The following is a 26,434-nucleotide window of genomic DNA, read 5'->3' on the forward strand; positions in this document are numbered from 1 at the left end:
TTTTAAAACTTACCTGTGGCTTCAAAAATCATCATAGTAACTAGAGAAGGAAATTAGCTACATTGTGTTTAGAGTAAGCTCAGTTATTCTAAAACGAAGTAGCTTCAGAACCACTGTTCCTGAGGAAGGACCTTTTATAGGACAAAAGATAGTTTTAGTAGTACCCTTATTCATGTGTCTTCACTTGGTGGTTGTCTTCAGTTTGGACTAAATGCCTGGTTTGGATGTATAGTCAATCTGGATGTTGTACCTTTTAGCAGGTCTGATGTAGTCAGGTAAGTATCCCATTCCTATCTCACTATTTTCTTACTCCCCTGGCATAAAGTAGTTGCCCAGAGGTACACACACCATTAAAGAGGATATGCTTCTCAGTATTTAGTTCATAACATTATATTGATACATTTTATTTTTTCCTAGGAAACTTGAAAACAAAACAAAAACTCGGAAGTAGATTGATTGAAAAAAGGTTTTTTTAAATCCTTTATGAAAACCAGGAAATGGCAGGTGTCTTATGTACCTACTCAAAATGAATGCCATCATAATCATTGTAAAAGAGGATACGTAGAAGAGGAAAAAGATGGATTTAGTGATTTTTTTTTTTTTTTACTTAAGCCACATATTTAACATAGTACTTTTTAATAAATAAAAGTAATGCTTATTTTGCATGTATTGTAGATAAGATTAGCTGGGGATAAAGCAGGCACCCAAATAACTATGTTTTAAAAACTGTAGTATAAATATTCTATATACAGCGGATACTGCATTCTGTATAGCAGACCAAATATGCTAGGTTCTATAGGAGAGGGTGAACTAATTCCTCTGAGTCAGGGAGAGTTCCCATAGGCTGGAGAGACTGAGGATACATAGAGTATGATGGCCAGTTATATTTGGGCCATGAAGGTGAGAAGGGAGGGCTTTATGAACAGAATAGCTAGGGTAGAGATTAAGAATAAAAATCAAAACTCAAACCCACTGCAGTCTAGTCAATTCTAACTCATAGCAACCCTATAGGACAGCAGAATTGCCCCATACGATTTCCAAGAGCAGCTGGTGGATTTGAACTGCCAATCTTTTGGTTAACAGTTGAGTTCTTAGCCACTGTGCCACACGGGCTCCAAAGATAAGAATAGAAGGGGCAAATTTGTTGGTGGAATGGTAGATAGCCCTGTTTATCTACGTTACTGGAAGGAGAGTAGTGGGAAGCTAGAAAGGTAAGTTGTGACCAGAGTCACCATCTTTGAATGTCATTGTATTGGAACGTGCCTCCTGCTGCAAAAAGTCAGGGAAGAATGGAGAAATGGTAACTTTTCAGACATTGCTGGTGAAATTGTAGCTGGTAAATCACTTTGAACAGCAATCTGACAATGTCTAAGTGGGAGTTGCCTGTACTCCATGACCAAATACTTCCATCTTGGGCATATGCTTCAAAGAAACGCTGTGGACAAGAAGACATGGCAAGAAGATTAATTGTAGCAAAACTGAGAAACAACCAAAATGTCTACCTGTAAGGCAACGAGAGAATAAGTTGTATATGATAGTAAAACCAAACACCTGTTACCGTCAAGTCGATTCCAACTCATAGTGACTCTATAGGACAAAGGTGAACTGGCCCATAGGGTTTCCAAGGCTGTAATCCTTATGGAAGCAGACTGCCACGTCTTTCTCCTACAGAGCAGCTAGTGAGTTCAAACCACGACCTTTCAGTTAGCAGTCGAGCGCTTAACCACTGCACCACCAGGGCTCCTTTTATATGATAGTAAATGATCACATATAGTACTATAAAGGAGCACACTGGATTTGATTCCACATGTAGGAACATAGATAATTTCTGGAAACCTAATGTTGAATGAAAAAAGCAGCCTGCAAAAGGATATGTAAAGTGTTGTTGTTAGGTACCGTTGAGTCAGGTATGACTCATAGTGACCCAGTGTACAACAGAACAAAATACTTTCTGGTCCTGCACTGTTACAGATTGAATCATGTCCCCCCAAAATGTGTGTCAACTTGGCTAGGTCATGATTCCCAGTATTGTGTGGTTGTCCTCCATTTTGTGATCTGATGTAATTATTCTATGAATTGTAAATCCTACCCTCTATGATGTTTATGAGGCAGGATTAGAGGCAGTTACGTTAATGCGGTAGGACTCAATCTATAGGATTAGCTTGCCTCTTGAGTCAGTCTCTTCTGAGATATGAAAGAGAGAAGCAAGCAGAAAGGAGAGGGACCTCATTACCAACGAGCAGGAAGAGCCAGGAGCAGAGCGTGTCCTTTGGACCTGGCGTCCCTGTGCTGAGAAGTTCCTGGACCCAGGGGAAGATTGATGCTAAGACCTTGCCCCAGAGCTAACAGGGAGAGAAAGCCTTCCCTTGGAGCTGGCACCCTGAATTTGAACTTCTAGCCTCCAAGACTGTGAGAGAATAAATTTCTGTTTGTTAAAGTCACCCACTTGTGGTATTTCTGTTATAGCAGTACAAGATAACTAAGACATGCACCATCTTCACAATTGTTGCTGTGTTTGAGCCCGTTGTTGCAGCCAGTGTGTCAGTCCGTCTTGTCAAGGGTCTTCTTTTTCGTTGACCCTCTGCCTTACCAAGCATGATGTCCTTCTCCAGGGACTGGTCCTTCCTGATAACATGTCCAAAGTACATGAGATGAAGTCTTGCCATCTCGCTTCCAAAGGACGCTCTGATTGTATTTCTTTCAAGACAGACTTGTTCGTTCTCCTGGCAGTCCATGGTATAGTCAGTATTTTTTGCCGACACCATAATTCAGAGGTATCAGTTCTTCTTCAGTCTTCCTTATTCATTGTCCAGCTTTCACATGCATGTGAGGCGATTGAAAATATCATGGTTTGGGTCAGATGCACCTTAGTCCTCAAAGTGACATCTTTGCTTTTTGGCACTTTAAAGAGGTCTTTTTCAGTCTGTATGCTGAGCACATAATCTGAGAAGCTGGACTATATGAAGAAGAATGTGGCATCAGGTTTGTAGGAAGACTCATTAACAACCTGCAGTAGGCAGCTTACACAACCTTGCTTGCTGAGAACTAAGAGGACTTGAAGCATTTACTGATGAAGAGCAAAGACTACTGCCTTCAGTATGTATTATACTTCAACATAAAACAAAAATCCTCACAACTTGACCAATAAGCAACATGATAAACAGCGAAAATATTGAAGATGTCAGTGATTTACTTTGGTCCACAGTCAACGCCCATGGAAGCAGCAGTCAAGAAATCAAATGATGTATTGCATTGGGCAAATCTGGAATAGACCTGTTTAAAGTGTTGAAAACTATAAGGTATAGGACCATTTATGTAAAATATTAATACACAAAACAATTCTATCATTGTGGGCACACATTTCTGTAATAGAAGTTTAAAGGCATAGGTGGGAAGGCCCTACATCAACTTGACACTCCTCTGGGGAAGAAGAGAAGGAAATGGGATTTGGCAAGGTATAAAGCAGGCATCACCTGCATTTTTATGTTTTTGATCTTAAGATCTAAAGCACAAATGACTAAATGCTAACATTTGTTAACTCTGGGTGTGGGTATTTGGATGTTTGTGGTGTTTGTTTTATTGGTCGTGACAAGTTTCAACATATTTGACCTATTTAAAAAAATAAGAAGGATGGCATTTGAGAAAAAGCCATTGAATTGGTGGATTAGAGGTTATTATTAGCTTCTGATTTTGGTATAATTATAATAATAACAATAAGGTCATATTTACTGATTGCTTTCTGTGTCCCAGATACTGTTCTAACTGCTTTACATGTGTTAACTCGTTTATTCGTCCTTAAAACCCATGAAGTTATAGTTCCTTTTTGCAGATGAGGAATTTGAGACACAGAGGCATAGAAGTTGTCATTAATGGTGTCAGCAGTAAAGGCAGTAAAGTTTAGGGGTAAAGAAAAGGAAAGGTGGAAAAAGGGCCACTGTTTTAGTGAGTGACAAAAATTTTAAATTTTTAAAGATTAAAGATGACTTCTGAGAAAAGGCCTAACCTAATCATATTTGCATGCAGAGGGGCAAGGAGCCATGGGTGGGCGAATGTGGAGATAAAACATGCAAATGAGGTACTTAGTAAAGGAGTACAGCTCAGGTCACAGCACAAGTAGAGGATTGGTCTTTACAGGGAAGAGTAGGAGTCAAAGGTAAAAGAAGAAAAGTGAAACAGGAATATGAGGTGTCTTAGCTACTTAATGCTGTTGTAACAAAAATTACCACAAACAGTTGGTTTTCAAGAACAAGAATTTATTCTCACAGCTTTGGAGGTTAGGAGTCCAAATTCAGGGTGTCAGCAGAGCTAGGCACTCTCTGTGGCTCTAGGGGAAGATCTTTGTCTCTTTCAGCTTCTGTAGCTCTGGGTGTTTTTTGGCATTTCTTGGCTGCTTGTGATGTGTTTTAATCTGGCATCTGTCTCTCTGAGTTCCTCCATATGTGTCTGTGTGTTCTGCTCTTTTTCTGAGACACCACTCAGAAGGAATTAGGTTTAGGACCCACCCTACTCTGGTATGTTCTCATTAGCATAACAAAAGAGACCCCTATTTCCAAACAGGGTCACATTCACAGGCATAGGAGTTAGGACTTCAACATGAGGTGATGGGGGAAGCCTGAGTAAAGTAAAAATTGAGGGACTGTAGGTAAAATTGGGGCTCAAGGAGAATAGAAAAGAGATGAACTGTTAGGGAATTGGATAAGCTATCAGCTTAATGAATAAGGAACATGTTCCTTTGGCAGCAGTGAAATAGGTATGGTAACTAGTATGCATTTGAAATGGACTCAATTTATAGAAGTTTGTGATTGTCTCCAGTGTTGCTTGACAGTTTATAAGGAGAGAAGTGTGGGGATTATCTAGATTTAGGTCTCAGAAAAGAGCAATAGAGCAGGGTAACAGTGAATAAGAAAGAGTCAAGGATTGGAAAGCATGATTAACTTATATAACATGAAATATTCATTGTGAGGAATGTGATTATTGTCATAGCAATGCCTCTTATTAGGTAGTATTCCTTTGGCAGCAGTGAAATGGGTATAGTAATTAGCATGAATTTGAAGTGGGCTCAATTTAGAGTTTTGTGACATTCTCAAGGTTGCTTGACAGATTGTGGGGGAGTGCAGTGCTTTAGTTATACTTAGCTTAAAAAACTAGTCTAAGAAATGTTTTCATTGCTTGCATTATCCTGTTAAATGGTGATAAACAGTAATCCTTTACTTTTTGGGAGGTCATTTGTCAGGTCACTTTATTCAGAACACAGGTAAGCCAGGAAAGAATGCATACATGATTTTATCCGTCGATTTGATGAAGCCCTCTGTCTTAGGCTGGGTTCTGTAGAGAACCAAAACCAGTAAAGCATAAGAATATATATATAGAGAGATTTGTATCAAGGAAATGGCTCACGCGGTTGTAGAGGCGGGAACATCCCAAGTCCACTGGTCAGAATAGAGGCTTCTTCTGATTCATGTAGTGGCAGGGGCTAGCAAACCCAAGATCAGCAGGTCAGAGAGCAAGGCTCTTGCTCACAGGCTGCGAAGACCAATGAATCCCAAGATCGGCAGGCAAGACCGCAAGTAATCTGCTAGCTCAGGTCCCAAGAACTGGAGATCAGACGAACAAGAGCCAGCTGCAGGATCCAGCATGAACAAAAGGCCCACAAGCCTTGCCAGAATGTCCACTTATATTCGATGCAGGCCATCTGCCCAAGGAGACTCCCTTTCAACTGATTCGCTACTCACAGCAGATCCCATCCTGGAGAAGGTCACAGCATCATAGTACTGCCAAACCACTGAGAGTCGTCACCCAGCCAAGCTGACATACAGCCTTAACCCTCACACCTTTCAACAAAAATTTGAGTATCTGCTCTGTACAGCTACTAGTGCTTAGAATTCAAAGATAATAAGGCAAGCTTCTGCTTTTGTGGAACTCAAATTATGGTGGAAGCCAGATTGATAACATAATATCTTAAGAACTGTAATAGTGTGGCAGAGTATACCATTGTGGTATACCATTGTGGTAGGCTTTGGGTCAGCTAGACTTGCGTTCAAATCCTGTTTCTGCTTTTTGCTAGCTGTGCCCTTGGGCAGGTTCTGTGACCTCTTTGTGTCTCAGTTTCTTTATTTGTATAATGGGGATCATAGTATCCATGTAGCAGAGTTTTGTGGGGATTCAGTAATAAAATGAATATTTGTTGAGTACTTATTTTACAACAAGTACTGTTCTAGGCCTTGGGGACACAACAAAGAACAAGGTAGACAGATTCCATGCCCTGATGCAGTTTACTGTCTGGTGGGGAGGGCACAGACAATAAGCAAACAAATCTTAGGCAGTCATAGTGCTATGAAGAAATAGTGTAGTAGAGGTGATAGTTGAGTAGAGACCATGTGATTGTCTCAATGAGAGAATTTTATGTAGAGGGAACACCAAGTGCAAAGACCTTAAGTGGGGTCATTGGGTTTGGAGCACAGTGAGGGGGAGAGTGGCAGGAGATGAAGCTAGGGAGGTGACTGGGGCTAGATCATGGAGGGTCTTAAGGCTGATGGGTTTTACTCTGTGTGATGGGAAGCCACTGGATGATTTTAAATAGGGGAGTAATTGGAGAGAGGTGTGGGAGATGAGGATGGGAAGCTAGGTGGGGCCAGATAGTGAAGGGCATTGTATAGCATGAGGAGATGTTGGGGTCTATCTTGTTAGAAAATGGTTCTCTGGTTTTACATTAGAATTGTGAGAATCTCTTCACAAATCCCTGTGCCCAGGTTTAGGATCATTCAGATGTGCTGGTAGGGTTGCAAATCACTTTTGGAAGCAATGGAAATCTATTCAAGGATTTTAAGCATTGTTCCCGGGTCAGATTTGTGTTTTAGAATGCCCTCTGATTAGCCAGTATACAAACCACTTAGACTGTGCTAAAGTTAACGGACTTTGCTGTTGAGACTCCTGAGCAGTTTGCTCTTGATGTACTATCACAGTTCTGGTAAGTGTTGTAAACTGGCTTTCTAGCCAAATGAATTTTATATTTAGGAAATTGGGAGGGGGGTATTGCCAGTTAATAATTAGAACTATCCATTTTTTTCTGGAAGAATCAAGAAGAGTTAACTTACAGGGAAAAAGGATTAGAATAGCTGCTTTCAATTATTCAAGATAAAGGAGCACCAGCCTTGATGAACCCACAGTAACCCCATACTTCAGAGCGTTGCTCTGGTCTCAAGATCTATTCTTTAATTTTGGAAGCTCTCCATAATTCCAGTTTATGTTGTGAGATATGTTTACATTCATTGGGGACCAAAGAAATTGCAGTCATAAGATTGCATGGCATTGAGAAAATTTATCTTTACATGTCTAATTAAAATGATAGTCATTTTTTCAAGGCAGGGATTAAATACAGAGTTTTTTTTTTTTTATTACATTGACTCTTTATTCTTAACTCTTAAGTTTGAAAAATTTTCAAACCTCCAGGAAAATTGAAAGAATAAGTACATTTATCACCCATTTTCACTTCACCTAGCTTTACTAATTGTTAACATTTTGTCACATTTGCTTTCCCTCTTTATGTACCTTTTTTGTTGTTGTTATTAGAACTATTTTTCCTTAAATATTTCAGCTGCATTAACTTTTAAGTCTTTTAATTACTATTTTGAGTAAGCCAGATTTTCAGTTCCAATAATTGTATATTCCAGGTGAACAGTATTGTAATAATTATATTTAAATATAGCTTATGTCGTTATCTCCGTGGCATGATTTAACATTGGAATTTTTCATCTTATCTTCCTCAGAACAACAGGATATGGACTTGGACATAGAATTTGATGTGCACCTGGGAATAGCTCATACCCGTTGGGCAACACATGGAGAACCCAATCCAGTTAATAGCCATCCCCAGCGCTCTGATAAAAATAATGGTATGGACAGATTCTACATGTTTTAGGATGATTGTAAAGGCCTGATAATGGGAGAAGCATGAAGGCTCTTATGTTTTTGTTCTTTTAATTTTTTAATCTGCAAACTTCAAACATATTCAGAAGTAGAGAGTATGTATCACCCAGCTTCAGTATTTGTCAATACATGATCAGTTAATTTTATCTATACCCCTCCTGTGAGCCCTGGTGGCGCAGTGGTTAAGCACTAGGCTCCTAACCAAAAGGTCAGTCGTTTGAACCCATCAGCTGCTCCATGGAAGAAAGATATGGCAGTCTGCTTCTGTAAAGATTACAGCATTGGAAACCCCGTGGGGCAGTTCTACTCTGTCCCATAGGGTCACTATGAATCGGAATCAATAAAATGACAATGTTTGTTTTTTTGTTTATACCCCTCCTGCCCAGTAGATATTATATAGATAGATACCACAGGTACCTAGATATTTCATTTATGAATATTTAAGTGTATCTTTAAAAGACAAGGACTTTGTAGATTGGTATGTCTCTTAAGTCTCTTAATCTATAGGTTCTCCCTCTTCCTCTCTTTTTTCCTTGCAGTTTACTGGGTTGTTTGTCCTGTAGAGTTTCCTACATCTCTGTGGTGCCATTTAACATGTTCCTGTGTACCTTGTATGCCTTAGAAATCGGTATGATATTTATTTGCATCAGGAGGTACATAATGTCTGAATGTTTTTCTTTTTGTGTTGTTAGCAGCCGTTGATGATCATTGCCAAGATTAATTCTGTGTTGTTATGTGCCATTGAGTTGGTTCCGACTCGTAGCAACCCTGTAGAACAGAGTAGAACTGCCCCATATGGTTTCCTAGGCTGTAATCTTTACAGGAGCAGATTGCCAGGTCTTTTCTCCCAAGGAGCAGCTGGTGGGTTTGAACTGCTGGCCTTTTGATTAGCAGCCGAGCACTTAACCCCTGAGCCACCAAAAAAAAAAAAACGTAACCAAACCCGTTGCCATCAAGTGCATTCCAGCTCATAGTGACCCTACAGGACAGAGTAAAACTGCCCCATAGGGCTTCCAAGCATTGGCTGGTGGATTCGAACTGCTGACCTTTTGGTTAGCAGCCTGAGCTCTTAATCACTGTATGATCAGGGCTGCATTGAGCCAGCAGGGCTCCTTAATTAATTCTTTAGTGATAGTCTAATACTCTTACTCCGTTTTATTTATTATCTGGAATGCTTCCATAAAGAGAAACTTTTCCCTATCAATTGCTTGGTTACCCTGAAGTACAGAGTGTATAGAAAAGGCAGGATAAGTGCTTTGATTCTTTCCCTTTATTTACCATTTTTCAAAAATAAAGTGGTTCTCTACCATTCTCCTGAGGTGAGCAATGAGTTTTTTTGTTTTTGAGTATTATTATAAACTCATAAGTTTAAGTATATTTGGCTTGTTTCAAAACCTTGAAGTAATTGTCCATACAGATGCACAACTTTTCCCATCTTTGGCCATTGGGTGCTTACTCATGTTGGCTCCTGAGTCCTTTTGACATGACCCCAATAGGTTCAATAGCCTTTGTTATTTTCTTGTTCACCAAGATGTTCCAGGTTCATCTAATCCTGCCTCAGACCTGGGTTCAGCCATTTCTGTAAGGAACCCTAATTCCTTTTAGTGGAAATGGTATTTAATGACTAGAAACTGAGTGCTGGACGTGCTCATTGCACCTCGGCCTTTTCAGTGAGCTGAGCTAGGAAATAGATGTGCCTCTGTACGTGTGTGTTTTAAATAGAAAGGTTAAACATGTAAGTTTATACTAATACTTCCAATTCATATTTAGTGCTCATTGATCTTAAATCTTTATCTCCTCTCAACCATACCCCAAAACTCAGTTAACATCTGCAACCTACTTATTTGATTTATCCCATGGTATACATACAATAGAATAGTAAAACGAGTACTAACGGTGTATTTACTGAAAACAGTTTAAGATTTTTAAATTTTATTTGTATATTTATTTATTTTTTGTTTTGTCCTTAGGGTAGGAATATCACTCTAGGGATGTGTACTTAAATTATTACATTTTAGAGTCACTTGGAATAGTCCTTCTCTATGTGGTTGTACTGCCAACTGGATATAGCATTATATTAATATGTTTTCATTTTATTTGATTTTACATGTTGCTTTTTGTTAAAAATTAATTTTACTTATAATCATTTTAAATATTTGTATAGTTCTGAAGTCACCCTATAAATATAAAACAAGATATATTAAAAGAAGTCTAGTTTCTGTCTTGTTTTCTCTACCTTATTCCATCTCTCCCTGTAGATAACCATTTAGCAGATTTTTAGGCTGTCCTTCCATTTTTGACACTAAGCAAATACATATATACATATGTGTCTAAATAAATAAATATGTGTATGTGTGTACTCACATATATACACATATATCACTCTTTTGAAACAAGATTTTATACTTTAATTCAGAAGCTGCCTTTTTGGTTTCTTGTGCTTCATGTAATACATTGGATTAGAATGCTAACAACCTGTCAAACTTTTAACATGGACAAAGCCTTTATAAAGGATTCCTGAAAAATATATGTAGCTTATGTTTTGAGGATTTGGTTTCAATTTAAGGCTTTATGTCAGCTATTTTATTTGTCACTCTGTGTGTTATAAAATTTAAATTTTTTTCTTAGAATTATGTTCATAGTTGATATAATCTCTCATTTAAAAATGTAGTTAAAATGTTTATTTTATTATTTGATTTGTAATGCAGTTCATTTTAAGCTTATTTGATATCAACTCAAAATGCCAGATAGTGTATTAGGGGCATTTACATAATTTAACATAAAATTGATTTAGTAGTAATTTCTCTCCGGATAATATAAACTCTAATAAATCTGCTGTGGTATTTTTTGTGTACATTGTCAGGGGCTGCAAATAATAATATTGTCCACTCTTGATTATTCATTTTTACATTTTAAAAGTTATGTGTTAATCAAAAATGATGAAAATTATCCTAAGATCACATGTATTTGATCTTGGAATGATGTTCAATGTTCAGTTATCTGACATTCTAGAAATTGGACCTCAGACAAGTAAACATTTGAAGGTGTTGTGTCTAGACTCCCAGTTTACTATAATTCCCTGTGATACCCACCTTCCTAGCACTGTGCTTCAGCTAAGCCATAAACAGCATTGCTGATCTGAGAATAATTGGGTAGTGAAAAGTAGATGGTACTTGTTTGTATCTGAAAACGTGACACGTGACAGAAATTTTTTGACTTGAGGAAAATCTATTCATAGTAATGGCTATTTAGAATGTTTATCAGACTTACAATTTTTTGTCATCAATACTTTTATCTTTCAGAATTTATTGTTATTCACAATGGAATCATCACCAACTACAAAGATTTGAAAAAGTTTTTGGTAAGCAAAGTGACCTAAAAAGACACCAGTCTTTGAGAATACTTCTAAAGAGAGCAGTGAGGTTGTGTGGTGGGATGTACAACAGCATTTAGGTATGATCAAGCAGCTCCTAAGACAGTTACATGGCTATGGTGGTTTATTGGACTTTTCTTTGTTGACCGTGATATAATTCTGTGTTTCTTATATGTAAAGAAAATAATCATTTGGCTTTATTATATATGACTTAAAAGCTCAAACTGGAAATTTTGGGAGACATCTTTTGCATTGCTAAAGACCTTTTTTGTCATTTTAAAAACAGTTTTTAGGATATGTAACAAGAATCAGGACAGATTAAATGCCCCATATGGCTGTGTACTGTACAATAATAGTCATAATAGTGACCCTCATGAGTGTCTTCTCAGGGCTATCCAATAGGAATTTTTGTCATGATGGAAATGTTCTCTCTGTATGCTTGCTGTCCAGTACAGTGGCCATTATCTGCATGTGGGTATGTATTCAGCTAGTGTGACTGAGGAATTGAATTATAAATTTTATTTAATTAAAATTTAAATGGACACATGTAGCTAGTGGCCATTGTACCAGACAGCAAGTACCATCATCAAAGAAAGACTATATTATGGAGCCAGTGTTTTGTGAGTGTTAGATATTTTGTTAAATTTTAATTGTCTAAAATTTATTTAATTCATATGTGAGATATATAAATTTATATAAGTTGAGTGTATATTAAATTACATAGAACCCCTCACTATTTTGGGTTTACCATACTAGGATAGTGACGTTAATTTTGAACATTGGGTAATGGGATGTGGTGCTCAGAAAAATGTCAGAAATCGGAGATTTTTGAGGAAAAAATTCTGGAGAAAGGTTTGGATATTGTGATTATTTCCTTAAATGTGTGAATTTTTTTCTTTTCTGATTATAGGAAAGCAAAGGCTATGACTTTGAATCTGAAACAGACACAGAAACAATTGCCAAGCTCGTTAAGTATATGTATGACAATCGGGAAAGTCAGGATATCAGTTTTACTACATTGGTGGAGAGAGTCATCCAACAATTGGTATTAAATGTTTTTAAAGATAATTATTGCCAATATTAATTATGATAAACTTTGTTAAAATTAAGTTTGATAAGCAGGAACTATGTTAATTTCTTGAATATTTTTTGGCTTTCGTTTCATATGTATATATACACACACACACGTATGTGTAATTCAGTTTGACTTGAGAGACTATTTGACGTATTGCCTTCCCCTTCCCCCCCAATTCTACCTGTTTCCCTGTAGTTTATTGTCATGGGATTTAAAAGTAATTGAATCAGACAATTTGCCTAAAAACTGTGCATACATACAAGTATATACACAACACACACAAATGTACACAATACACACAGGGATTTATCACTTTCTTGCTTCCTGCTTACCCATCGGTCCTTTCCAAGCCAGCAACATGGCATGAGGCTGGTGGTGGTGTTAGGTGACGTAAAGTCGATTCTGACTCATAGCGACCCTGTGTACAACAGAACGAAACACTGCCTGGTCCTGTGCCATCCTCACAATCATTGCTGTGTTTGAGCGCATTGTTGCAGCCACTGTGTCAATCCTTCTTGTTGAGGGTCTTCCTCTTTTTCGCTGACCCTCTGCCAAGCATGATGTCTTCCAGGGACTGATCCCTTCTGATAACATGTCCAAAGTATGTGAGATGTAGTCTCGCTATCCTTGTTTCTAAGGAGCATTCTGTCTGTACTTCCAAGACAAGAGTGGATTTGATTAGAAGAATGTGGTTTGGATGCACCAAACCTAAAATTTAGATTTGTTAATAAACTAGTACAAAACAGCAGTTGTGTCAACAAAAAATTTCTTTGCTGAAGTCAGCATGTTTGTGACATTTCACATTTGATAATTGAGTATAATAAATATTGCTAATGCATTTTTTTTTCCTCCATAGGAAGGTGCTTTTGCACTTGTATTTAAAAGTGTTCATTTTCCCGGGCAAGCAGTTGGCACAAGGTACATATAAATTTAATAATTATTAATAATTCTGTGTATTTTGAAACATTTGGTTTACAAGTTTATTCTGTATTCATTATAAATGACCATATTTATTTTATGTACTTTTTCTTGTCTGTTTTACCATTTAACAGAACCTCTTAATAAAACAAATAAATACATTTTAGTATTAATAATTGGTCTTTTGTCCATAGTGGGATATTGTGGTTACTATGTGAACTTGGATATTGAGTATTCCTTGTAATATTAGGCCATTAAGTTTTGCCAGATTTTTTTAGAAACATGTATTTGGTCCTTGTTTTAATACTCATGTGAAGGAACTGGGTAGGTGTTATAATCTGTACTATGGAAAGGCCCAAATTTATATGGAGTAAAATAATGTTGAATTGAATTGTAAGTGGAGACAAAACTAGTTTTTCCACAGAAGGGAGAGTAGTCAATTGAACTGATCAGTCATTAGGTTCCTAGATAATTGTGCCATCACTACATTTACGAGAATATTTAAGCCTAATCATGAAGCCCTTTTTAGAATAGAGACAAAGCCTAAGATTCAGTGAGAGGAAGGTATCTTTAGTTTACTGGCAGAGTGACTAAGAAGAGGGAGCTAAGCATTCATATATCAGAGTTCTGTGTATAGTCAAAAGAAAGGTTCCATTTAACGTTAAAAAGGAGAAAAATTTCAAATACATTGTTGTAAAACGGGCTGGCAAACTTTTTCTGTAAAGGGCCAGATAGTAAATATTTTAGGCTTTGTTGGTTATAGGTCCATGTAGCAACAACTTAACTTTGCTGTTGTAGTGTGAAAACAGCCATAGACAGTATGTAAATGAATCGGCATGGCTATATTCCAATAAAACTTTATTTATAAAAACTGGCCCTTGAGCATAGTTTGCAAACCCCTGTTACAGAATTTTTTTTTTTCTATTCTGTTTATGTACTTCTTTTGTTATTTCTGGAGTCAAGCTGGAGGGAGATTTTAAACATTATTTGAAGAATATTGGCTCATTAAATTTAAATTTTATATCATTAGTGCTTATGAAAATGGTTTAATTCTGACTGTTTCTGTTCTTATAGACGGGGTAGCCCTCTGTTGATTGGCGTACGAAGTGAACACAAACTCTCTACTGATCACATTCCAATACTTTACAGAACAGGTAAGAACTATTCCTCCATCATGCCATGGGGAAAATTTATAGATTAAGTACAGTAGATACGAAGAATTGTTCTCCTTAAATTTGAATAAATGCCCCCTTGGTCAGATCCACATTTATATAGTTCTGTCTAGACATGAAAAGGATTTGCTTTTGTGATTTCTCTGACTAGTAGACTTTTTTTCTGTTGTATATCCTTAGCTAGGACTCAGATTGGATCAAAATTCACACGGTGGGGATCACAGGGAGAAAGAGGTGGGAAATGCACTCTGCATGAATGGGAAGGAATCTTATCCTCTTTTGTTCAGTCTTTACTAATTCCTCATTCTTGGTGTGAATGAATGTGCTGGGCCTCTAAAAATGTGCTTATTTTATGGGGAAACATAGTTTGATGTTATTTTTCTAATTTGCAGAGTATATTTTGTCTGCTTTTGGCATTTAGAACACTGCTTTTAATAATGTGTTTCTTTAAAATATCTGAGATTTGAGACAATAGTTGAAATTATAAAATTTTTTTCCTTTGTGTTAAAATCATGTAGGATAAAAAGAGAGCTTAGATTTAAAAAAGAACATTATATGCTAGGTTATTATAGATTCAACGAAGTGGTATTTATTTAAAAAAATGTAGCCTGGCTTTTTTTTTTTTTAAATTGTAGCCTAGCTTTTAACTGAAATATATTTAAGTACTCTTTTCTTTTTTTTTTTTTTATTGTGCTGTAGGCAAAAGTTTATAGAGCAAATTAGAGTGGTCTTGATTTTCTGCATGACATTCTGCTTTTAGATTTATCTCTGGTGTCTTGATTGGCTTTGTTTGAATTTGTAGTCATTCTTCCTTTTTTTTTAATGTTTATGTTTGAAGTTTATTTTTCTGTAGGACTTTTAGCTATACCAACTCTGGATTACTTTATTGGCATAATTAGACAAAAACAAAACAAAACCAGAATGCTGTTTACATTCACTTATTACTAAAAACTTTTTGTGTAAAAGACAGGGAGTGGTAAATACAAGAAATTGAAATCCATATTTTTAAATGTATAACTTGTTTTCTTGACAAAAATTTAGCAAAGTACTTTCAACCTGTTGGTCTTTAGATGGTGTCTGCTTTCACTATTATATTTGAAGCAGAGTTCTTTACTTAAATAACCTTCAATCCTGAGATACTAGAATTTCTTACCTTTTCCCCTCTTTTTTCAGAAGGAAAACTAGTTCACCAGTGAGAGTACAGAATTTGGATCCAGAGTACCAGATTCTGTTAATAATTCTGCTCATGTATATATTATCTCTGTGTTACCTTGTACATTTTCTTGGGCTGCCGTTAGAAATAATGAAAAAGAATTGCTAAGATCTTAAGAAGGTGGAAGGAAGATTTGTCATGAGAGAACTTTTTGAGATCAAGGATTACGTTTTAGTAACTCTTATTTCTTTAGCTCCTAGTAGGTAGATAATGTGTAGTTTGGTAAAGGTTAGTCAGAAACAAATAGATTTACATACTCATTGAAGAGGGTGTGTAAAGGGTTGAACACTGGACTGGCATTCAGCCTTTGCTCTTTTCTCCAGGTGTGACCATTGACCAAATTTAGCCATTTTTCTGTAAGACAGGGGTGATAATAATAGTGTTCCATTTAAATCAGATCAGATGAGATAAGCAATATAGGAAAACATTTTGTAGATTGTTAAGAGCCTTATCAATGTCAAGTAGTAATGTTCATTTTATTTAAATGGGCAATGATACCTCAAATTATTTTAAATACTTTAATATACTTTATAATGAATGTTACTTGAAGAATGAAATAACCAATACTTGGAGAAAGAGCATGGTGAAACTCAGCCCCGTTAGGACATTTTATAACAAAAAGCTGGTTGTATTTATAAGTGCTGCGCTATCCTTCTAACAATTTTTTTAACTCACTTTTTTCCACGTACAGTAAAATTCACTCTTTTCAATGTACAATTTTTACAAGTTTTTGTCAAAAGCAGTTACATAACTAACCACAATCAAGATAAAGAAAAATTCCATCTCCTCAAAAAGTTGCCTCAAGCTGCCCCTTTGTAGTCAACCCTTACCCCCCATTCCCAGCCCCTGGCAAACACTGATCTGTTTTTGCTTTCTAGAGTGTTGCCTTTTCTAGTATGTTGTCTTATACTTATTTTTTGAAGTGTGATGTCTTCTCTGCTGTTGAATTTGGATGGGAAGAGTTATTTTGTTTTTGTGCCCAAAGCATGTCAAATAATCACAGATGGTGGAGGACTTTGAGTATACGTCTAAGACTAATTATTACCAAGTCTTTGTAGACATGTATTTTAGAGGATAAGTACAATATGAGTTTTTACAAGTATATTTCTGGTAATTTTCTGGCCACCGTGGCCATAGATTATAAGGTTGACTGTATTTTTACTTTGAATGAAGGTGTCTCTGTCTCTAAGACATTTATATAGTCTTCAGCTTTGAAATTTTTTCTATATTTGGCTAAGTTGTCAAACTTCAGTATACTTTTCAGTTTTTCCTCTGATTTGACTTTCATTATGAGTGAGCAGAAAGGAAAGAAATATTCTTGATCAATGACGTGACAGATTAAGTAGAGATGCTAGAATTCTAAAGTGCCAGAATTAAAAGGATATTATCATTGCAAAAACCCAGAAAACCAAACCCACTGTCATTGAGTCATCTGACTCATAGTGACCCTGTAGGACAGAGTAAAACTGCCCCATAGGGTTTCCAAGGCTATAAATCTTTATGGAAGCAGACTGCCACATCTTTCTCCAGCAGAGTAGCAGGTGGGTTCGGACCGCCAGACTTTGGGTTAGTAGTCAAGCGCTTAACCACTGCGCCACCAGGGCTCCTTCATTGCAAAAGGACCATGGTTTATCCTGACTTAAAAGAAGCGTAAGAAAACCCAATTATAAGAGGGAAGCAGATCTGGGTTTGTAATGTTTCCAGTCTCTAGCAATAGTTGCCGCATATCATGGTTAAAAAGTGATAATGTCTTTTGTTTTGTTTTGTTTCTAATCAGAATTAATATAGTCTGCAGTTTGACTTCTTATAGTGATGTGCTGTTGAAATCTAGAGAGATTTTGCTATAATAAAAATGAATGTGCCGTTAGTCCTCATTTTATTTTCCATTATACAGTTTTGATATTTTTAATGTTATTTTTATTATAAATGTAGCTACACAAACATATTAATTAACTCCACTAAGTTTTATATAAAGTTAAATTAAGATACATACTCTTGATTAAAAAAAGTTAGTGATAATAATAAATTATTTAACTTCTACCTAGAAAAGAAATGTTATATTAAAAAATTTTAATGTAACACTGTTATTGGCCATGCACTCTTTGATAGTTGCTCTTTCACTCTCCACATTTTGTCTGTAGTTCTTATTGGCTCATTGCATGGAAATAAGATACTTACCTAGCATTTTAAAATTGCTGAAATTATTTTGTTTTGCTATTTTTTGTTGTTAATTTGGTAGATAATTATGTATATTTTTATATCGGCCATGATTGTCTACATGTTTGCTGACTCATGTAAATTTTATGCTCTAGGCAAAGACAAGAAAGGAAGTTGTAATCTCTCTCGTGTGGACAGCACAACTTGCCTTTTCCCTGTTGAAGAAAAAGCAGTTGAGTATTACTTTGCTTCTGATGCAAGGTGAGCTTCCTTCATTGATTCAAAGAGAATATTTTGTAAAACTTCACATGCTACAGGAAACCAAGAAATTATTTTGTATGAATTTAGCTGTGTTGTGTAGGAAAATAGAATTTTTTTCAATTAAAGAGATGCAGGTGACCATTTTGGAGATCGACTTCTGTGGACACCTTTTCTCTCAATTCAAAGCACATAGGACAGTTTACCAAGCACAGATGTAGTCGTTGAGACTCGTTGCAGTGTATTTACCCGAGAACTGTTTGTATTTTGTTGTCGTTGTTCTCTTCTTTTAGGAGCCTTACCCAAATTTTGTGGGCAGGAGAGATTTTATATTGGAGGGTAGAAAAGTCTTCTGGTTTAACATTCCAAGTATAGTATAGTTGCTAAACCACTGTGGTTTTAATTTAATATGGAGACTTACATATTTAATTCAGAAGCAAATTGAAGCATAATCATTTATTATAAAGGGAATAGTACTAGGCTGAGACATTTTGAGAGGAAGTATAGTTGGATGTTTAGATGCATTTGTAAATGAAATAGCAATAATAATAGGGTTAAAATGGAATCATTCTAATTGCCAACAAGTATTTGAATCATTCACTGTGCCTGAAAATATGGGGAATTAAAAATGAGAAAATGATGCAGTTCAGGGCTTCAGGGAATGTAGTATCTTGGTGAGAAAACAAGCTTCACTATTTTCTAATTTTTGCAGGTGTGTAAAGCTATATGTAGTCAGTGCTAAGATGTGTTGTTGCTGTCATTAAGTAGGTTTGTTACTGAGTTGACAGTTATGGGCTTAAATAAGCTTGAAATTGCAGAAACGTAAGTATATCAGCCTTTTTTCAGTCACTCATGCATTTGTTTTCAACACTATGAGCCAAACCATGTGCTAGGCTCGGGAGACAATGGTGAGTAAAAATACAACTATTACTTGCCTTTAAGGAGCTTAGAATCTAATGGGGAAGGTAAATTTTCATCAGTAATCACACAAACACGTGTAGATCTCCAGCTGTGACAAGAACTAGAGAATGCCTCTAGCTGGGTAATTTATCCTCCTGTGGATAAGCTTCTTTAAGGGAATGATACCTAAACGGAGAGAGATTAGGGGTTAATTAGGTGAGGAGGAGATGGAGGAGCATTCATTCTATTACGATGCATTAGTTCATTAGTTCATGAGACCTTGGGATGCGTGTGAGTGTGGCTAGGATAGAGAGAGTGAGAGTGAGTTTGGTAGGAGATGAGGCTGGAGAAGGGATAAGGGCCACATGAAGGCATTTTGTTGTTTTCCTGAGAGCCAAAGGGAAGCCATCAAGTAGTTTGTTGGATGAGGGAGAAATATTGATTAAAGCTGCTTTTTTGATAAGATCCATTTTGGCAGTAATGGCAAACGGATGGAGGGAGATTGAGGGAACAAGTTAGGAGGTCGCTCCAGTAGTTTAGCTGAGAGCTGAAAATAGCTTAAACTGGTTTGTGGCGATGGACATAGAGAGAAACTTTGAGACATGTTTAGAAGTTAAAATTAAAAGACTTGATAATAGTGTTAGGAGGAAATAGCCATGCTTTGGATAGTACCTAATTTAATTTGGTTGAGGTTACTGTGCAGAGATTGTTTTATTCATTGTTCACAGTGACTGCCCTCCTTCCCCTCCCCCCCATATCCTCCCATAAGGGTTGCCATTGATAACCTGAAAATAATTGTCCTTTATAGCCTCGTAGAACAAATATGGCCGTCAATCATCAGTGGAGTCCAGCCATCTTTTAAAAGTCCTTCAGTGTACCACCAAAAACATTAATTTATTTTTAGTTCAGCAAACATTTATTGGGCATCTGCTGTGTACCAGTGACCATGCTGAGTACTGTCAGTTCTAAGAAGAATGAGACATGGTCCCCATGTTGGGAAGTTTACATATATCTGCTCAGCCTAGGTTTTCTTTCTCAGTTTATGAGTAGTGAAAGTATGACCTTCCCCAGAAGTCTTTCAGATTTTGCCCGACACCTTATGGAATTAAAGGTAGAGGTGAGGGTACAGTACTTGTCTTCTTTCTGGAAATTCTGTCTAGCCTTTGTGTCATGGAAATTTGTGCACCTTGCCAAGATGAGTTTGACAGTCTGTGGTTATAAAATGTGCATAACCTATTTATGGCTAAACCAGTTTTTAGAAAACTGCTCTTTCATCAAGACTGTCTCATACAGCAGGCCACATTCCACTCTGCTTCCCACCTCAGAAATCGTTCTGTACGTGCACCCTTTCTTTACTGTTCTTTCAGAGAAAGAAATTTCTTCTCACAGTCAAAGCTACTCCTTCTTCTGTGCTTGGCCAGTCACACAAGTGTTCTCTTTTCTTTTTTTTGTTTCTAAGCAAACTCATTTCTCGCCTATTTTAAGAAACCAAACCCAAAGTGTTCCCTGTATTACCTGTTCTAGACACTTCTCACTTTTTCCCCTGTTATTACTGAACACATATTCATGTGTTTCTTGTATTCACCACCCAGTTTCTCACCTCTTTGAGGTCACCAGACCAACCAAACCAAACCCATTGCTATTGAGTGGATTCTGACTCATAGTGATCCAGTGTGTTACAGAGTAGAACTTTTCCATAGGGTTTTTTTTGGCTGTAACCTTTAAGGAAGCAGATCACCAAGTCTTTCTTCCACAGAGCCGCTGGGTGGTTTGAATCACCAGTCTTTAGGTTAGCAGCTGATCAATCGCAAACTGCTCGCACTACCCTGGCTCCTCTGAGGTTACCAAAAAAAAGGCAATTCAAACCTGTTGCTGTCGAGTCGATTCTGACTCATGGCAACCCTAGAGGACCCCATAAGTCACCTTTAAATCAGTGACCCCATTTTCCTTGAAGTCTTGGCAGTATTTGTTGCTGTTGACTATCCCTGATTTTCCCTGATTTCTACCAGATTTCTCTTGCTTTTTCAAATGTTCTCCTACCTCTGATTTTTTCTTTCTTTTCTTTTTTGCTCTTTTTTTTTTTAATTGGATTTCTGTTTATTTCTGTCATCCATATATACGTAGTTTGACTCTCTTTTCTCTCTCTCCCTCTTCTCTTTTTCTTTTCTATTTTTTTAAAGTCATTTTATTTTTGTTGATTCCCAGACTTATCCCTTTATTCTGAGCTCTCTTCAGCTCTCTCTTCCTGTGTTGTCATTTCCCTGGCAGTCACATCTAGATTTCCTATAGACACCTAATACTCAACTTACCTAAATTAAACATGTGATATTTCACTAAGAGCTCTTCCTCCTACTTGCAAAAGTACAACTTACTGTAATCAAGATAATCTTGTTTTTCTAAACTGCAGCCACTTTTCCCTGAGGGTTGTTTCAAGCATATCTTTCAGGAAGCCCATCCTTATTCTACAAAATAACTTTTTCCTTTTCTGAGCCTGCATAATCATTTCATCTCTTATTTTCCCACATTCGATAGGTATTTATGTTTCTGTCTTGTATGCTCCTTACAGTGCTTTCCATGTAGCACAGACTACCTCATCATTGTGTCCCATCAAGTTAGTCAATAAAAGCTTCTTTAAAAAAATTAAACACAATTTAATTGAAAATAAACGTAGCATTAGACTTTGAATAGATGCTGCCAGTTGATCGTAATGTTTAATGCATTATATTTGGAAGAGGAACGAATGCATGACTCTATACCTTCAGAGATAGTGCAGGATGATAGAGTTTGTATTTCATTTTGGTCCTTGTGTCCTAGTGATAGATTGATCTGTAATAATCATCTTCGATTATTGATTGCAATACCTCCTTAAACATTCTGTAGTGCTGTCATAGAGCACACCAATCGCGTCATCTTTCTCGAAGATGATGACGTTGCAGCAGTGGTGGATGGCCGTCTTTCTATCCATCGAATTAAACGAACTGCAGGAGATCACCCTGGACGAGCTGTGCAGACCCTCCAGATGGAACTGCAGCAGATCATGAAGGGTGAGAATTTTTGTTGTATTGTAGCTTGGTGTCCTTGGTGTCTACCTCCTGTCCTAGTGTGAATCTGATAACACATACTGAGCGAAGTCTTCCATGTATTTGGTGAAGGAATAACCCCAGGAGGAGGAGATGATCCTTCAGAGAAAGAATCTGATGGTCTTATGTCAGTAGTTCTCCTTCAAACTAATTCATAGTTTATTGTTTTTAACATTTTTAAAAGAGACTGATTAAGTAGTCCTTGACAGTTTTAAGATACTTTATAAATATCTAGTTTTTTTTTCTGTTCCTTATTCCTTTCTTATCCCCTCTGGGCTTCAGTTTTCTCATGTGTAAAATGGGGGTAATAGGACCTACCTCATTAAGCTGGTTTGAAGATTAAGAGAGCTAATATATGTAAACTATTTAGAGTAGTGTCTGACACACTTAATAAGCCCTACACAGTGTTTGTTGCTGTTAACTATTATGATGATTATCCTCCTTTCTGGTGGAGTTATAGTAGGAATAAAAGCATTTATTGCATACCTCTTATATGTCAAATTCTTTACTATCTTGATCCACACTACAATCCTATGAAGTAGCTGTTATTCTTGTTTTATAGATTAAGTAATTTCCCCACAGTCACTTAGCTAGTAAAGGTTAGAACTGTGATTTGAACCTAGACTGACTCCAAAACTTAAGCTTGTCCCACTCCCCTGTTTTGCTGTAACTGCATATTTTAGGTAGGAAGTTAATAAAAGTGATTTTTCCTCCTTACTTATCTCACTTCATGTTGGGTAAAATGTATTGATCAAATCCTTTAAGTGGTCATATATGAATGTTGTTCTTTGTCACATGACCCTCTTTTTTCCACTTTATTTACTAAGATTAATTAAGTTACTAAGATTAATTAAAGGAGATAGACTTTTAGTTATTTTAATTTTTTTTTTATTCTTTGGTTTATTTTTCTTTTACTGATACAATTTACATTATTTTAGGCAACTTCAGTTCATTTATGCAGAAGGAAATTTTTGAGCAACCAGAATCAGTTGTGAACACAATGAGAGGAAGAGTCAACTTTGATGACTATACTGGTAATTACACATGAATTATTTTATTGTTACAAAGTCTCCTGTGGGGTTGCCATTGAGAACCTGAAAGTTTATTGTTTTTTATAGCCTTGTGGAACAAGTATGGCTGTCAGCCATCAGTGCAGCCCACTCATCTTTTAAAAGTCTTTCAGTGTACCATTAAAAACATTAACTTTTTTCCAGTTTAGCAGACATTTATTTGGCATATGTGTACCAGGGACCGTGTTGGGTACTATGAATTCTAACAAGAATGAGATTTGGTCCCCGGTTGGGAAGCTTACATGTATCTGTTCAGCCTAGGCTCGCTGTCTCAGTTTATAAATGAGTAAAGTTGTGAACTTCCCCAGAGATCTTTTAGGTGTTTGCCTGATACCTTATGGGATAACCTCTACCCTCGCCTACATTTTAAAGGTAGAGGTGAGGGTGCAGTACTAGTCTTGTTCTGGAAATCTGTCTAGACCTTGTGTCATGGTAGTTTGCACACCTGGTTGAGATGAGTTTAAGATCAGTAGTCTTAAACCATAAGATATCCATAATCTATTTATCGTTAATTTTTTTTTTGTTTGTAAGCAGCTCTTTTATCATGACCAATTTAATGAACAATTTTAAAAACAAGCTTTGGTCTAAGCTTCTCAGTTAGGAATTAATTTTTGAAATACAATACTTGTATGAAAAAATCCTTTGTTCCTAAATCTGTGTCATATGTCCAATATCAAGTGTCTTCTCCTTCATATCACATCCTGCTAATTGATAGAAAATTATTTCTCTGAATAAATGCAGGCTTTGTATCTTTTTTTGAGAGCATCAGACTCTCAGTAGGAGAGATTCGTTGAAGGCTGGATCATGAATTGAGCAACTGCTATGTGCAGGGCACCATGCTGAGCATGCTTAACCTGTCAGGTCCGGAGTCCTTATTGAACTTCCGAGGTTCTAGGCGCCATCTCTTAGGAACTGAGGACAAAGACCAGATTACTGTGGTTAAAGTTAAATTCTCAAATCCCACACAGGTTGTTCTCTCCAACCAGACTTGGAACTTTTTGAGTATAGAACTGTGGGAACCACTTAGTGCCTTGAACAGTATATTCACTTGGTGGGTTCTCAGTGAATATTAATGGAATAATTGAATGGCTGGCTCATGGAGTGGGTATGGAGGAGTGATAGGAGCAATCAAGGATGACTCCTAGGTTTTTGACTGGAGCAGTTGGGTAAATGGTGATGGCATTTACCACAAAGGGAAAGACAGAGGAGAGTGAGTCTGTGTTGTGTACAGACCACTGTTCTTGGCATCATACAGGAAATAATAAGATAATTTTTTCTCAGGCAGGTTTATTGAGATATAATTTAGATATAATAAAATTCACCTTTCTTAGTGTATAGCTCAGAGACCAACTTCCACAACACAGTCATAATCATAACTTCCACAGCAACCAAGATGTAGAACAGTCATTCCAAAAAGTACCTTTTGTCACTTTGTAGTCACCCCTGTCCCAACCCCAGCCATGTAAAATGACTAAACAAGGGAGAATGCGATAAATACTGTATTGCGTGGGTGTGTAGGAGGATTAGTAAGGTTAATTACAAGTTTGGGGGGACAATTATTTGTCACACGTTTAATTTATTTCTCAAAACTATAGAGGATTATTCCTTTTTTTTTTTTTTTTTTTGGTGGTGAAAATATACGCACAGCAAAACATACACCCATTCAACAGTTTGTACATGTACAATTCAGTGACATAGGTTACATTCTTCAGGCTGTGTCATCACTCTCCCTATCTCTACTCAAATTATTTCATCCGCATTAACTTTGACTCACTGCTTCCCAAACTTCTTGTCTATGCTTTAGAGTTACTGTTGTTGAGAACTGTTCTTGAGAAGAATGTAAGTTCTTTATAATAGTGGTATTGTTTCCCAGATTGGTAATGGGCAGTCAAGAAAAGTGATTCCTGTTTATACACAAACTTTTATTTCAGTGAATTTGGGTGGTTTGAAGGATCACATTAAGGAGATCCAGAGGTGTCGGCGTTTGATTCTGATTGCGTGTGGAACAAGTTACCATGCTGGTGTAGCAGTAAGTGGCTTCTTAAAATTTTAATTAAGTGTTATGTTGGGTATTAGGAGATATCTGCAAACAAATAGTACTTCTAATGCATACCATATAAAACTATCTTTAGTTAAAATATCCTGTTCTTTCATTTTTGTAGTAATAAAAATCAAGAAAGTGGAGGGAGAAATTTTAATAGTTGCTTGGGATTATTTATCAGTGTGGAAGATCTACTTAGAAAGGTTGCTAGATTATTGGATAGACCACCTAGAACTGACTTCATGAAAAGCAGAGTGTGGGAGAGTTTCTGGAGGATCCTAGACATTGGTCTAGGGAGAATTCCTGCTTCTATAGAGTTGGGTTTTCCTTACTATTGTTCACTTGCCTCAGACAGATGGCAGTAATATACGTGAACCTTAGCAGGAGTTTACTTGGTAGGTGCCTATCTGCAAAGAGATGAAGCCTGCTCTTTGTCAGACTCTTTCCACTCTTAATTTGGAAGCTGAAATTCTGAATGAAGGACATTTGTTGATTGTCATTACAGAAGCACAGAAATATAAGCATCTTTTAGTCCAATAAATCAGATCCACATGTAGTTTCCTTACGAAGAGACAGTTTACGTGCTGTGACGTCAGCTCTCATAAGTACAGAAGACCCTCATACAGTTTCTGCTATTTAGGAGAAACCCTACGGGACAGAGTAGAACTGCTCCATAGGGTTTCCAAGGCTGTAATCTTTATGGAAGCAGACTGCCATATCTTTCTCCCACAGAGTGGATTCCCAAAATTCATGGCCTGGTAATTTTTATTTTGCTGGGGCATAAATATTTATCTTAACACTTGCAGGAGGCAGTCATTTAACTAGTGAGTGAAACTAGCTGGTCACCCCGCCCTTGCATCTCAACAAAGCTTTATTCTGAAGAGAAAGTCTATGCAGTATTGAAGGGAAGAGCTCTAGGTGATGGTTCAGATCATGGAAAAGAAGAATGAGTTAAAGACGTTAGAGTAAACAAAAGAAGGGATTGGCTAATTCAGTGGTGTTTTTGATCTAATACTGAATGCACCGTTGATTCAGAAGCAAAAAGTAATTGATGGTGCTATTTGATTAAATGTTTCATTTAATGCAAATTCTAACCCATATGCTGGGTTAGAATTCTCTAATTCTGAGATTTGAGAAGATGTAAGGATATATGTGTTTTTGCAAACGCCAAGACTGCTATAGTTAACAAGCATTAGAAAGTCCCTTGTGGTTTATTGTACGGAATAGTTCCATTCATTCCATTAATTCTAG

General features: G+C 36.8%; 1 protein-coding gene across 1 annotated transcript in view; it reads left to right on the top strand.

Moving 5' to 3' along the window:
- GFPT1 (glutamine--fructose-6-phosphate transaminase 1) overlaps positions 1-26,434 on the top strand; it is a 52,792-nt gene that overhangs the window by 8,618 nt on the left and 17,740 nt on the right. The window contains exons 4-12 of the mRNA XM_004369247.2: positions 7,767-7,892; positions 11,229-11,287; positions 12,210-12,344; positions 13,231-13,292; positions 14,367-14,446; positions 17,990-18,095; positions 21,873-22,036; positions 23,011-23,106; positions 25,074-25,171. Of these exons, the coding sequence (XP_004369304.2) occupies positions 7,767-7,892; positions 11,229-11,287; positions 12,210-12,344; positions 13,231-13,292; positions 14,367-14,446; positions 17,990-18,095; positions 21,873-22,036; positions 23,011-23,106; positions 25,074-25,171 (926 nt within the window). The remainder of the gene's footprint in view (positions 1-7,766; positions 7,893-11,228; positions 11,288-12,209; positions 12,345-13,230; positions 13,293-14,366; positions 14,447-17,989; positions 18,096-21,872; positions 22,037-23,010; positions 23,107-25,073; positions 25,172-26,434) is intronic.

This window comes from Trichechus manatus, unplaced genomic scaffold, assembly GCF_000243295.1.
Source record: "Trichechus manatus latirostris isolate Lorelei unplaced genomic scaffold, TriManLat1.0 scaffold00004, whole genome shotgun sequence".
Taxonomy (NCBI): Eukaryota; Metazoa; Chordata; class Mammalia; order Sirenia; family Trichechidae; genus Trichechus; species Trichechus manatus.